This window comes from Panthera tigris, chromosome F2, assembly GCF_018350195.1.
Source record: "Panthera tigris isolate Pti1 chromosome F2, P.tigris_Pti1_mat1.1, whole genome shotgun sequence".
NCBI lineage: Eukaryota > Metazoa > Chordata > Mammalia > Carnivora > Felidae > Panthera > Panthera tigris.
Window position 1 is genome coordinate 17,678,892 of NC_056676.1, and position 14,657 is coordinate 17,693,548.

Below are 14,657 nucleotides of genomic sequence, written 5' to 3' on the forward strand. Positions count from 1 at the left end.
GCTCTCTTCTGTCAGTGCAGAGACAGCAGAAGTAGCTTGCTCTCTCTCTCTCTCTCTAAAAAATAAACATTTAAAAAAAATTTTTAAAAAGGTTTAGAAATGTTGATTTGGATTATGATAATCAAGTATCAGTTACTGGTGATTTAAAATCCAGTGTACTTTGGATACTTTCTTTAAAAAGATGATTACTGATGTATATCAAAACTATGAAAATATAATAACAATAAAACAGCTATGATCTATTGATTTTTTTCAGTGCCAGGTGTGGCCACACATTTTATATGCATCATTTTGTTTTTTCTTCATAACAGCTCTGGAGTAGATATGTCTACCCTACAGATGAGGAAAGCAGAAGGGAGGTTAAGGAACATATTGAGTTGATCAGATAGAGTTAATTGGTGAGGGAATTGGGTTTCAAATCCAGGTCTTTCAGTTAAACTGTTTTCTTAAAAACTGTTTATCATCTACATACTATGTATGTAGCTACTGGGGTGGGGGGAAACAACTTGGTAATATCTTAAAAGTTGTGAGTGATTTTACATTGTAGGGTGAAGGAAGATAAAAATCCTCTTAAGATTTCTTCTTTCAGCTGATTTTTCTTATAAGTTAATCTTTATTTTTATTATTTTTTAAATGTTGATTTATTTATTTTGAGAGAGAGCATGTGTGCTCAAGTGGGGTAGGGGAAGAGAGAGAGGAGGGAGAGAATCCCAAGTCAGTGCAGAGACAGACTTGGGGCTTGATCCCACAAACTGTGAGATCATGAGCTGAAACCAAGAGTCAGATGCTTAAATCGAATAAGCCACCCAGGTACCTGTGTAATTTAATTTTTAAATGATAAATAATCTATTTTGTACTTAGGCTGTGCCCATCAACTCAGTCTATGTGATTCACTATAATTCTTGAGTAATTTTGTAGTTGAAATATGTTTTATGTAAGTTGTCATGTTGAAGGAGTGAAAAAGAAAAGATGGGCCATGACAGCTGGAAGCTGGGCTGTACTATCTATCACCAAGGCCTTGGTGTTGCTAGGAACTGGCCTGGCACTACTGCTTAGGCTTAGTGTTCTTCCATTGAAGAGAAACAATTGCACAGAACATCAACATTTGACAAAGCTGTTCTGTGTCTGTGATAGATCAAGAGAATAAAAATACCACTCCATAATCCTGTCCAAATATAGATAAAACATGAATGTTGTCCAAGCCACAAAAGACCAAGCATCCCCTCTCCCAGCTGATAAGTGACTGCTGGCTCTTAACCAGTTACAGTTTTAGATAAGATTTGTTAAGATGTCCAATCATAGAATTACCCTCACTTTCTGACAGGCTTCATTCCTGAGCAAAGCTCTGCTCACAAATCACCTAAGAGTTGCAAATCCTGTTAGTCTCTTCTAACACCTTTATACTTAGATACTCCAGAGTTCCTCATGGTGGATATCTAGGATGCATCCCTTGATGCAATGAGTAATAATAACCCAACGAGTTTAACCACAAAAATGTTCCTGGTGGTATTTGGAGGGCATTTGCAGGAGAAAGCTTGCCTTGGCTTTTCAATTTAATATTAAAGATACTGTATTTTAATCAGATAGTGGAACAAAATAAATGATTAAACATATATGTAATAAATCTGGTGCTTTAGTTATGTGTTATACACACAACCATTGTTAAAAAATATTACTATGGTTACATAAAATCAATTCTAGAATTTGTAATGGATGGTAAAATATTATACTAAAGGGAAATTTATTTATGTACTCGAGTGATAATTGTAAATAGTATTATGTGGAGACCTTAGATTACTCAGGTTACCTTTGTGTTTTTTTGGATAATGACATTTCTGCTTAAATTTTGTATAAAATTCTGCTTCAAAGTAAATATTATCCCATCATCTTTTATTTCTATTAGACATAAAATATTTAGGGAAATTAGGGGATTTTAAGAAGTGCTTTTTGTTTTTAATGTTTTTTTTTTTTTGAGGGAGGGGGAGAGAGAAAGAGAGAGAGAGAGAGAGAGAGAATATGAGTGGGGGAGGGGAAGAGAGGGAGAGAGAGAATCCAAAGCAGGCCCTGTGCTGTCAGCAGAGAGCCTGATGTGGAGCTTAAACCCATGAACTATGAGATCATGACCTGAGCTGAAGTCGGATTCTTTTTATTTTTATTTTTTAATTTTTTAATGTTTATTTTTGAGAGACAGAGACAGCATGAGTGGGGGAGGGGCAGAGAGAGAGGGAGACCTAGAACATGAAGCAGGCTCCAGGCTCCGAGCTGTCAGCACAGAGTCTGATGTGGGGCTCGAACTCATGAGCCGTGAGATCATGACCTGAGCCAAAGTTGGATGCCCAACCAACTGAGCCACCCGGGTGCCCCTGAAGTTGGATTCATAACCGACTGAGTCACCCAGGCACCCCAGAAGTGATCTTTTTTTAAACATGAAAATTACTGTTTGCTGTTGAGCTGTTTTAAATTTTTACTACAAAAAAACTTTTGTCACAATTAGCAAATTAAAAATGGCTTAACTATATAAACTTTTGTTGGTTTGGAATGTATTTTGCTAAAACCATATTTTATAATCAGTGTTCTTTTTGGAAGTAAATAATAGAATGAAGTTCACATTATGTACTACTTTTTACTTTATTAATTCCTTTTCTTCCTTCAAAATGATGATGAAGGAACTCACCCCAAAAGAAAGAGCAGGAAGAAATGACAGCCAGGGACTTAACACAGATACAAGCAAGATGTCTGAACCATAATTTAGAATCTCATAATAAGAATACTAGCTGGGGTTGAAAAAAGCATAAAATCCCTTTCTGCAGAGATAAAAGAAGTAAAATCTAGTCAGGATGAAATTTAAAATGCTACAACTGAGATACAATCTCGAATGGATGCCATGACAGCAATGATGGATGAAGCAGAGCAACTAATCAGTGATACAGAGAACAAACTTATGGAGAATAATGAAGTGGAAAAAAAAAAGAGGGAAACTAAGGCAAAAGAGCACAATATAAGAATTAGAGAACTCAGTGACTCATTAAAAAGGAATAACATTCAAATCATAGGGGTCCCAGAAGATGAAGAGAGAGAAAAAGGGGTAGAAGGGTTATGTGAGCAAGTCATTGTAGAAAACTTAACTACTATGGAGAAAGACAGATATCAAAATCCAGGAAGCACAGAGAACTCTCATCAGATTCAACAAAAACCGACCATCAACAAGGCATCATGGTCAAATTCACAAAATACTCAAGGAAAGAATCATGAAAACAGCAAGGGGAAAAAAGTCCTTAACCTACAAGGGAAGACGGATCAGGTTCACAGCAGACTTATCCACAGAAACGTGTTAGGCCAGAATGGAGTGGCAGGATATATTCAATGTGCAGAATTGGAAAAACTGTGCAGCCAAGAATTCTTTATCCAGCAAGGCTGTCATTCAAAATAGAAAAAGATTCCCAAACAAAAACTAAAGGAGTTCGTGACGACTATACCAGCCCTGCAAGAAATTTTAAGGGGGACTCTCTGAAGGGAGAAAAGTTGAAAAATAACAAAACAGACCAAATGCAACAAAGACTAGAAAGGACCGGAGAACACCACCAGAAACTCCCAACTCTACAGGCAACATAATGGCAATAAATTCACATCTTTCAGTACTCTAAATGTCTGGACTAAGTGCTCCAATCAAAAGATATAGGGTAACAGATAAGAAAACAAGATTCATGTATATGCTGCTCAGACCCATTTTAGATTTAAAGACACCTGCAGGGTGAAAGAACAGGGATGGAGAAACATCTATCATGCTGATGGCTGCCAAAAGAAAGCCAGAGTAGCCATACTTATATCAGACAATCTAGATTTTAAAATAAAGACTAACAAGAGATGAAGAAGGGCATTATATCATAATTAAGGGGTCTATTCACCAAGAACATCTAACAGTTGTAAATATTTATGCTCTAAATGTAGTAGCACCTAAAGATATAAATCAGTTAATCACAAACATACAGAAACTCATTGATAATAATACCATAATAGTAGGGGACTTCAATATCCCACTTACAGCAACGGACAGATCATGTAAGTAGAAAATCAACAAGGAAACAATGGCTTTGAATGACACACTGGACAAGATGGACTTAACAGATACATTGAGAACTTTTCATCCTAAAGCAGCAGAATACACATTGTTCTCGAGTGCACATGGAACATCTCAAGAATAGATCACATACTGGGACACAAATCAGCCCTAAGTAAGTACAAAAAGATCAAGATCATACCATGCGTATTTTTAGACCACAATACTATGAAATTCGAAATCAACCACAAGAAAAAAATTGGAAAGACTGCATCCTTGGAGACTAAAGAACATCCTACTAAAGAATGAATGGGCTAATCAAGAAGATAAAGAGGAAATTAAAGGGTACATGGCAGCCAATGAAAATGATAACACCACAGCCCAAAATCTCTGGGATCCAGCAAAGGCAGTCATAAGAGGGAAGTATATAGCAATCGAGGCCTTCCTAAAGAAGGAAGAAAGGTCTCAGATACACAACCTAACCTTACACCTTAAAGAGCTGGAAAAAACAGCAAATAAAACCCCAAACCAGTAGAAGACAGGAAATAATAAAGATTAGAGCAGAAATCAATGCTATCAAAACCAAAAAGCCCTAGTAGAACAGATCATTGAAACCAGGAGCTCGTTCTTTGAAATAATTAACAAAATTGACAAACCCGTAGCCAGTTTGATCAAAAAGAAAAAGGAAAGAACTCAAATAAATAAAACCATGAATGAAAGGAGAGATCACAACCAACACTGTAGAACTACAAACAATAATAAGAGAATATTATGTGCAGTTATACACCAATAAATTGGGCAGTCTGGAGAAATGGACAAATTCCTAGAAACATATAAAGTACCAAAATTGAAACAAGAAGAAATAGACAATTTGAACAGACCTATAACTGGTAAAGAAATCGAATTAGTAATCAAAAATCTCCCAAAAAACGAGTCCAGAGCTGGATGGCTTTCCAGGGAAAGATTTAAACATTTAACATTTGAAGAAGAGTTAACACCTATTCTTTTGAATCTGTTCCAAAAAATAGGTATGGAAGGAAAACTTTCAAACTCATTCTACGAGGCCAGCATTACCTTGATTCCAAAACCAGACAAAGACCCCACTAAAAAGGAGAACTACAGACCAACTTCCTTGATAAACATGGATGCAAAAATCGTCAACAAGATACTAGCCAGCTGGATCCAACAATATGTTAAAAGAGTTATTCATCATGACCAAGTGGGATTTATACCTTGGATACAGGGCTGGTTCTATATTCACAAAACAATCAATGTGATACATCACATCAATAAAAGAAAGGATAAGAACCACGTGATCCTCTCAGTAGATGCAGAGAAAGCATTTGACAAAATACAGCATCCTTGCTTGATAAAAAGCCTCAGGAAAGTAGGGATAGAAGGATCATATCTCAAGATCGTAAAAGCCATGTATGAAAGACCCACTGCTAATATCATTCGATGGGCAAAAACAGCTTTCCCCCTAAGGTCAAGAACACGACAGAGATGTCCACTCTCACCATTGTTATTCAACATAGTATTGGAAGTCTTAGTCTCAGCAATCAGACAATACAAAGAAATAAGAGGCATCCAAATCAGCCAGGAGGAGGTCAAACTTTCACTATTCCCAGTTGACATGATACTATATATGGAAAACCCAAAAGATTCCACCAAAAAACTGCTAGAAGTGATCCATGAATTCAGCTAAGTTGCAGGATATAAAATCAACGCACAGAAATTGGTTGTATTCCTATACACCAATAATGATGCAATAGAGAGAAATCAAGGAATGATCTCACTTACAATTGCACCAAAACCCATAAAATATATAGGAATAAATCTAACCGAAGAGGTGAAAAGTTGATACACTGAAAACTATAGAAAGGTTATGAAAGAAATTGAAGAAGACACAAAAAAGTGGAAAAATATTCTATGTTCCTGGATAGGAAGAACAAATATTGTTAAAATGTTGCTACTACCCAAGCAATCTACATATTCATTGCAGTACCTATCAAAATAACACCATCCTTCTTCACAGAGCTAGAACAAACAATCCTAAAATACATGGAACCAGAAAAGATACTGAATAGCCGAATCAATCCTGAAAAAGATCAAAGCTGGAGGCATCACAATCCCAGACTTCAAGCTGTATTACAAAGCTGTAATCAAGACAGTGGGTACTGGCACAAAAACACTTAGATCAATGGAACAGAATAAAGAACCCAGAAATAGACCCCCAGACGTGTGGCCAACTAATCTTTGACAAAGCAGGAAAGAATATCCAATGGAATAAAGACAGTCTCTTCAAATGGTGCTGGGAAAACATGCAGAAGAGTGAACCTGGTCCGCTTTCTTACACCATACGCAAAATAAACTTAAAATGAATGAAAGACCTAAACTTAAGACAGGAAGCCATCAAAATCTTCAAGGAGAAAGCAGGCAAAAACCTCTTTGACCTTGGTTGCAGCAACTTCTTACTTGACACGTTTCCGGACGCAAGGGAAACAAGCAAAAATGAACTATTGGGACCTCATCAAAATAAAAAGCTTCTGCACAGTGCAGGAAACAATCAGCAAAACAAAAAGGCAACTGATAGGATGGGAGAAGATATTTGCAAGTGACATGTCAGGTAAAGGGTTAGTATCCAAAATCTATGAAGAACTTCTCAAACTCAACACCCAAAAAACAAATAATCCAGTGAAGAAATGGGCAAAAGACATAAATAGACACTTCTCTAAAGAAGACATCCAGATGGCCAACTGACACATGAAAAAATGCTCAACATCACTCATCCTGAGGGAAATACAAATCAAAACCACAATGAGATACCACCTCAGGCCTGTCAGAATGGCTAACATTAACAACTCAGGCAACAACAGATGTTGGCGAGGATGTGGAGAAAAAGGATCTCTTTTGCATTGTTGGTGGGAATGCAAACTGGTGAGCCACTCTGGAAAATGTATGGAGGTTCCTCAAAAAATTAAAACTAGAACTACCCTATGACCTAGCAATTGCGCTACTAGGTATTTATCCAAGGGCTACAGGTATGCTGTTTTGAAGGGGTACATGTGTCCCAATGTTTATAGCAGAGCTGTTGACAATAGCAAAGTATGGAAAGAGCCCAAATGTCCGTTGATGGATGAATGGATAAAGAGGAAGTGGTGTATATATACAATGGAGTATTATGTGGCAATCAAAAAGAATGAAATCTTGCCTTTTGCAACTCTGGATGGAACTAGAGGGTATTATGCTAAGTGAAATTGGAGAAAGACAAGTATCATGACTTCACTCATATGAGGACTTTGATACAAAACAAACATAAGGGAAGGGAAGCAAAAATAATATAAAAACAAGGAAGGGGAACACAACTTAAGAGACTCTTGAATACAGAGAACAAACAGGGTTGCTGGAGGGTTGTGGCAGGGGGATTGGTTAAATGGGTAAGGGGCATTAAGGAAGTCATTTGTTGTGATGAACACTGGGTGTTATACTTAGGGGATGGATCACTGGAATCTATTCCTGAAATCATGATTATACCATATGCTAATGAATTTGGATGTAAATTAAAAAATAAAAAAAAAAGGTTGGGTGTTCTTCGTGCTGTTCTTATTTGTAAGTTTTTTCTTAACTTGAAATTACCTGTGAATAGTTTTAAAAAAGCTGAAAAAAGGTGCTTTGACTCCTGGATCAGTGTATGTGTGTGTGAGAGAGAAATGATGGTGGTTGTGTGTATTCAGAATTTTCTGATATATGTCATTGGTTTTTGGGGTGGGTTTGGGAGAGAAGCAGGCAGACATGTTTTGGTCAAGCTTATTTGGATTACTGAATTTGGTAAGTGAAATTGAATATTAAATGTGGGTTAAGCCTCCATGTTGTTAATTAGCCTAAAAATATTGTGGTATGGCTGTGTTCATGTAAGTTTTTTTTCAGTTTGTTTTTTTAGTATCTTCAAAATGGCTGATAATTTGGATGAATTTATTGAAGAGCGAAAAGCCAAACTGGCCAAAGACAAAGCAGAATTGGAAAGTGATCCACCTTACATGGAAATGAAGGTAAACTTAGTTTTCTTACAAGATGTTTCATTAAAATTGTCTCTGAAGATTAGTCTTGTGTAAATGTAAAAAATTCTCTTTTATGAGTGAGAATCTTCTGTTTCATACTTTAGTTTGGGTCCTGTCATTCTGAGTCTGAGAGCCTGACTCTGGACAAGATTGCATTGATTTTGAATGCAGTTTTTCTTTTCTGTTGTGGTGTTTTGTATCTCACAGTTTGTTTTCTCTTATTAGGGTTTTAATTGATAATTGCTGTGCTTCATAAAATAAGGAGACTACTTTTAGTACAGGGAACTTTCAGGATATTATAAAAACAAGTTTTCATATTCTACATGAAAAGTATCTTTTAAGTAAATCAGGATCTTAAATTTCTTTTTAAAAAAAAAATTTTTTTTTTTAACATTTATTTATTTTTGAGACAGAGAGAGACAGAGCATGAATGGGGGAGGGTCAGAGAGAGGGAGACACAGAATCTGAAACAGCTCCAGGCTCTGAGCTGTCAGCGCAGAGCCCGACGCGGGGCTTGAACTCACGGACCGTGAGATCATGACCTGAGCCGAAGTCGGCGGCTTAACTGACTGAGCCACCCAGGCGCCCCATTAAATTTCTTTTTTTAATTGAGAAGTGAATTTATTATAATAGTTTATTTTGATATCTTTGCTTTTCAAATTAGAAATTTTTTTGAGTGTTCTTGAAAATAGTACTTGAAAAAGCTTTCTTAAAGTTTTCCTAGTTTTGGTGAAATAATGGTTGATCCACTCAGTAAATACTGAGACTGTGCTAGATACTATTTTAAACTTTTCCATAGCACTCATCTGGACAGATGTGCCACCTTCTTTTGTGAGTTCAGTGTACTAATAAGATACAGGATATAGATTAATCTATCATATAGTGCACTGAAATCATAGTAACCATATATATTGGTATGCCCAAGACAGTCCTGGGTTACCTGTTACCCCTTGTCTCATCTGGTTTAGCATTTATCTTGGGCAAAGGTATGGGCATCTGGTTGAGATGATAAATAACATTGACACTTTAATTATCGGGGAATGTTACTTACATAGCTAACATTTATTGTATGCTATGTGTAGAAGAGGCTTAGTTTTATTGTATTTTATTCTCTTGATTTTAAAAATTCTAGTATAATTAAAATACAGTTTTATATTAGTTTCTGGTGTACAATATAGTGATTTAACAGTTCTGTACATCACTCTGTGCTCATCACTCTAGGTGTACTCTTAATGTTCTTCACCCCCACCCATTTCCCCTCTGGCAACCACCAGTTCTCTATATTTAAGAACCTGTTTTTTTGTTTCTCTTCTTTATTTGTTTTGTTTCTTAAATTCCACATATGAGTAAAATCCTATGGTATTTGTCTTTCTTTGACTTATTTCATTTGGTATAATACCCTCTAGATTCATCTATGTTGTTGCAAATGGTGACAGTTCATTCTTTTTTATGGCTGATACATACACCATTTATACGCCATTGTGTGTATATATGTATGTATATTTGTATGTGTGTATATATCTTTATCTGTTCATCTACGGATAGATGCTTGGGTTGCTTCCATATCTTGCTATTGTAAATAATGCTGCAATAAGTACAGGGGTGCATATATCCTTTTGAATTAATGTTTTCATTTTCTTTGGGTAAATACCCAGTAGTGGAAATATAGGAACCTCCATGCTATTTTCAGTGGCTGTACCAGTTTGCATTTCCACCAACAGAACATGAGGGTTCCCTTTTCTCCAGTCTCACCAACGCTTATTTCTTCTATTTTTGATTGTAGCCATTCTGATAGGTGCAAGGTGTTATCTCACCGTGGTTTTGATTTGCATTTCCCTGATGATTAGTGATACTGAGCATCTTTTTGTGTGTCTGTTGGCCATCTGTATGTCTTTGGAAAAATGTGTATCTAGTCCTTTACCATTTTTAAATTGAATTTTTTTTTTTTCTTTTTTGGTGGTGTGGTAGAAGTTCTTTTTATATTTTGGATATTAACCTCTTCTAGGATGTATTGTTTGCAATTACCTTCTCCCATTTGGTGGGTGGTCTTTTTGTTTCATTGATGGTTTCCTTTACTGTGCAGAAGCTCATTATTTTGGTGTTGTTTCATTAGTTAAATTTTGCTTTTGTTTCCCTTGCTAAAGGACACATATCTAGAAAAATGATGCTAATGTCAGTGTCAGTGAGCTTATTGCCTGTGTTTTCTTCTAGGGGTTTTATGGTTTCAGGCCTCACATTTAGGTCTTAATCCATTTTGAGTTTATTTTTGTGTGTGGTATAAGAAGACCATCCAGTTTCATTCTTCTACAGGTTACCGACCGGTTTTCCTAACACCATCTGTTGAAGAGTTTGTCTTTTTCCCATTGTATATTCTTGTTGCTACTGTTGCAGGTTAATTGACTGTATATGCGTGAGTTTATTTCTGGGCTCTATTCTGTTCTGTTGATCTGTGTGTTTATTTTTGTACCACTACCATACTGTTTTGATGCTACAGCTTTGTAGTATATGTTGAAATCTGGGATTGTGGTATTTCTAGTTTTCTTCTTTTTGAAGATTACTTTGGCTGCTTTGGGTCTCTTGTGGTTCCATGCAAATTTTAGGATTATTTGTTCTATTTCTGTGAAAAATACTGTTGCTGTTTTGATAGAAATTGCATTAAATCTGTAGATTGCTTTGGGTTGTATGGACATTTTAACAATATTCTTCTAATCAGTGAGTGTGGAATATTTTCCCATTTTTTTTGTTGTCCTTAATTTCTTTCATCAGTATTTTATAGTTTTTAGAGTACAGGTCTTTCACCTCCTTGGTTAAGTTTATTCCTGGGTATTTTGTTATTTTTGTGTTGCTTTTGTAAAGGGGACTGTTTTCTTGAGTTTTGCTTCATTATTAGTGTATAGGGATGCAACATACTTCTGTATATTGGGTTTTTTTTTTTTAATCCTGCAACCTTACAGAATTCATTTATCAGTTTTAGTAGTTTTTTGGTGGAGTCTTTAGGGTTTTCTATATAGAGTATCATGTCATCTGCAAATAGTTTTACTTCCTTACCAATTTGGATGCTTTTGATTTCTTTTACTTATCTGATTGCTGTGGCTAGGACTTCCAGTATTATGTTGAATAAAAGTGGTGAGAATGGACATCCATGTTTTGGTCTTGATATTAGGGGAAAAGCTCTCAAATTTTTCCTGTTAATGACTTTAGCTATGGGTTTTTCACATACGGCCTTCGTTATGTTGAGGTATGTTCCCTCTAAACCTACTTTGGTGAGAGTTTTTAGCATGAATGGATGTTATACTTTGTCAAATGCTTTTTCTGCATGTATTGAAATAATATGGTTTTAACCTTTCTGTTGTTGATTATTGTGTTGATTGGTGAATGTTGAACCACCCTTGCATCCCAGGAATAAAGCTCACGTGATCTTGGTGAATGATTTTTTTTTTAGTGTATTGTTGGATTTCGTATGTTAATATTTTGTTAAGGTTATTTGTATCTATGTTCATCAGAGATAGGGGCTGGTAGTTCCTTTTTTTTTTTTTTTTTTTTTTTTTTGGTATGGTCTTTGTCTGACTTTGACATCAGGGTAATACTGGCCTCACAGAATGAATTTGGAAGCTTTTCTCCCTCTTCTATTTTTTAGAGTAGTTTAAGAAGAGTAGGTATTAACTCTTCTTTAAAATGGTAGAATTCACCTGTGAAGCTGTCTGGTCCTGGACTTTTGTTTAGTGGCAGTTTTTTGATTACTGATTCAATTTCATTGATCTGTGTAGATTTTCTCTGTCTTCCTGATTCAGATTGGGAACACTATATGTTTCTGGGAATTTATCCATTTCTTCTAGGTTGTCCAATTTGTAGGCATATAACTTTTCATATTTTCTTATAATCTTCTGTATTTCTGTGGTGTTATCTATTTCATTTCTGATTTTGTTTATTTGAGCCTTTTTTTTTTTTTTTTTTTTTTTTTTTTTTTTTGGTGAGTCTGGCTAAAGGTTTACCATGTTTTGTTGATTTTTACGAAGAGCCACCAGTTCCTGGTCTCATTGATCTGTTCTGTTGTTTGTTTTGTTTGTTGGTGTGGTTTTTTTTAGTTTCTATTTTGTTTATTTCTGCTCTGATCTTTATTATTTCCTTCTTCTACTGGTTTGGGTTTTGTTTGTTCTTTTTCTGTCTCCTTTAGATATAAGGTTAAGTTGTTCTTTTGAGATTGTTCTTGCTTCTTGAGGTAGCTGTGTATTGCTTAAAATCCTTTCTTTTTAGAATAGCTTTTGCTGCATCCCAAAGATTTTGGTCCGTTGTGTTTTCATTTTCATTTGTCTCCATGTACTTTTTGATTTTGTCATTGATTTCTTGGCTGACCCATTCACTGTTTAGTAGCATGTTATTTAACCTCCATGTATTTGTGTTCTTTCCAGATTTTTTTCTTGTGGTTGATTTCTAGTTTCAAAGCATTGTGGTTGGAAAAGATGGGTGATATGACCTCAGTCTTTTTGAATTTGTTGTCTTATTTTGTTGCCTAATATGTGATCTATTCTGGAGAATGTTCGCTGTGCACTTGAAATGAATGTGTATTCTGCTATTTTAGGATGGAACGTTCTGAATATATCTGTTGATCCATCTGTTTAAATGTGTCCTATGAAGCCACTGTTTTCTTGTTGATTTTCTGTCTGGGTGATCTACCTATTGTTGTAAGTTCATGTTAAAGTCCCCTACTATTAGTAGTATTACTGTCAATACTACTAATAATACTATAATTTTGTTAATAACTGCTTTATGTATTTGGGTCCTCCTATGTTGGGTACAGAAATATTTACAATTGTTATACCTTCTGTTGAATTATTCCCTTTATGATTATGTAGTGTCCTTCTTTGTCTCTTGTTACAGTCTTTGTTTTTCAAAGACTGTTTTGTCCCATATAAGTATCATTACTCCATCTTTCTTTTTCACTTCTATTTGCATGATAAATGTTCAGTCCCTTCACTTTCAATCTGCATGGGTCTTTAGGTCTGAAATGAGTCTCTTGTAGGCAGCATATGTTGTGTGCTTTTTTATCCATTTGGTCACCTGTGTCTTTTGAATTAGAATGTTTAGTACATTTACATTCAAAGTAATTATTGATAGGTATGTACTTGTTGCCATTTTGTTACTTGTGTTATGGTTATTTTTATAGTTCTTTGTTCCTTTCTTTTCTTGCTCTCTTCTTTTGTGATTTGACAGCTGTTTTCTTGTGATATGTTTGGATTCCTTTCTCTTTATTTCCTGTATATCTATTACTGGTTTTGATGTGTGATTACCATTAGGTGTATATATATCTTGCATATATAGCAGTCTATATGAAGTTAATGGTCACTTAAGTTTGGACCCATTATAAAAACACTAAATTTTTACTTCCCCCTCCCCCATGTTTTAGGTATATGGTGTCATACTTTATATTCTTCTGTTTTGTGAATTCCATGACTGAGTTTTATGGATATATTTGATTTTACTGCTTTTGTATTTTAACCTCCATATTGGTTTTATAAGGATTTATTCTGTCTTACTATGTTTATGTACCTGTGAAATGTTTTCCTTTCCTACTTTCCTTTTTAATTTTTTTAAGCTTATTTATTTATTTTGAGAAAGAGAGTGTGCCTGTGCCAGTGGGAGAGGGGCAGAGAGAGAGAATCCCAAGCCCCATGAGGGGCTCAGTCTCATAAACCTGGAGCTCATGACCTGAGCCGAGATCAAGGGTTGGATGCTTAACTGACTGAGCCACTCAGGCACCCCTTAAATTTTTCTTTGAATGTTTATTTATTTATATATTTTATTTATTTATTTCTAATGTTTGTTTAGTTTTGAGAGAGAGAGTACGAGCCTGGGAGGGGCAGATGGAGAGGGACAGAGGGTCTGAAGCAGGCTCTAAACGAACTGTGTGATCATGACCTGAGCAGATGTCAGAGGCTTAACCCATGCACCCCTTTTAAATTTTAATTTGAGCACATGCAAGTGTGGGAGGGACCGAGGGGAAGAGAGAGAATCTCAAGCAGGGTGCATGCTTAGCATGGACCCTGAAGTTGGGCTTGATACCACGACTCTGGGATCATGACCTGAACCCAAATCAAGAGTCAGACACTCAACCGACACATTCACCCAGGTGCTCCCCTTTCTTACTTTTCCTGCTGTGGTCTTTCCTTTCCACTTTAACATTTCTTATCAGGCTGGTTTAGTGGTAGTGAATTCCTTTAAATTTTGCTTGTCTGGAAAACTCTTTATCTTTCCTTCCATTCTGAATGATAGCCTTGCTGGATAGAGTATTCTTAGTTACAGGTTTTTTTCCTTTCAGGAATGAGGCTTGGTCTTAAGAAGTTAAATTTATGATTCACATGAATCTGTGAGATAAATACTGTTGTTATGGTCATTTTCTAAAAGTAAACTAAGGCATGGGAAAGTTAAGTAATGAGACTAAGGTTATAGAGTTGGTAGAAGTAGGCTTTGATTCCTTACATCCTGACTGTAGGCCTGTTCTCGTAACCACCATACTAGTTTGCCTTCTTTCCATAAGAGCTGCT

At 35.8% G+C, this 14,657-nt stretch overlaps 1 protein-coding gene across 11 annotated transcripts in view; it reads left to right on the plus strand.

The window, feature by feature from the left end:
* Positions 1-14,657, plus strand: part of CSPP1 (centrosome and spindle pole associated protein 1) — a 155,066-nt gene that overhangs the window by 2,777 nt on the left and 137,632 nt on the right. For 10 of the 11 annotated variants that reach the window (XM_042972848.1, XR_444829.3, XM_007080678.3 and 7 more), the window contains one exon: positions 7,998-8,106. In XM_042972848.1, coding sequence (XP_042828782.1) covers positions 7,998-8,106 — 109 coding nt within the window. Of the gene's footprint in view, positions 1-7,984; positions 8,107-14,657 lie in introns of those variants that run through there. The other variant, XM_042972850.1, reaches the window with a different exon arrangement.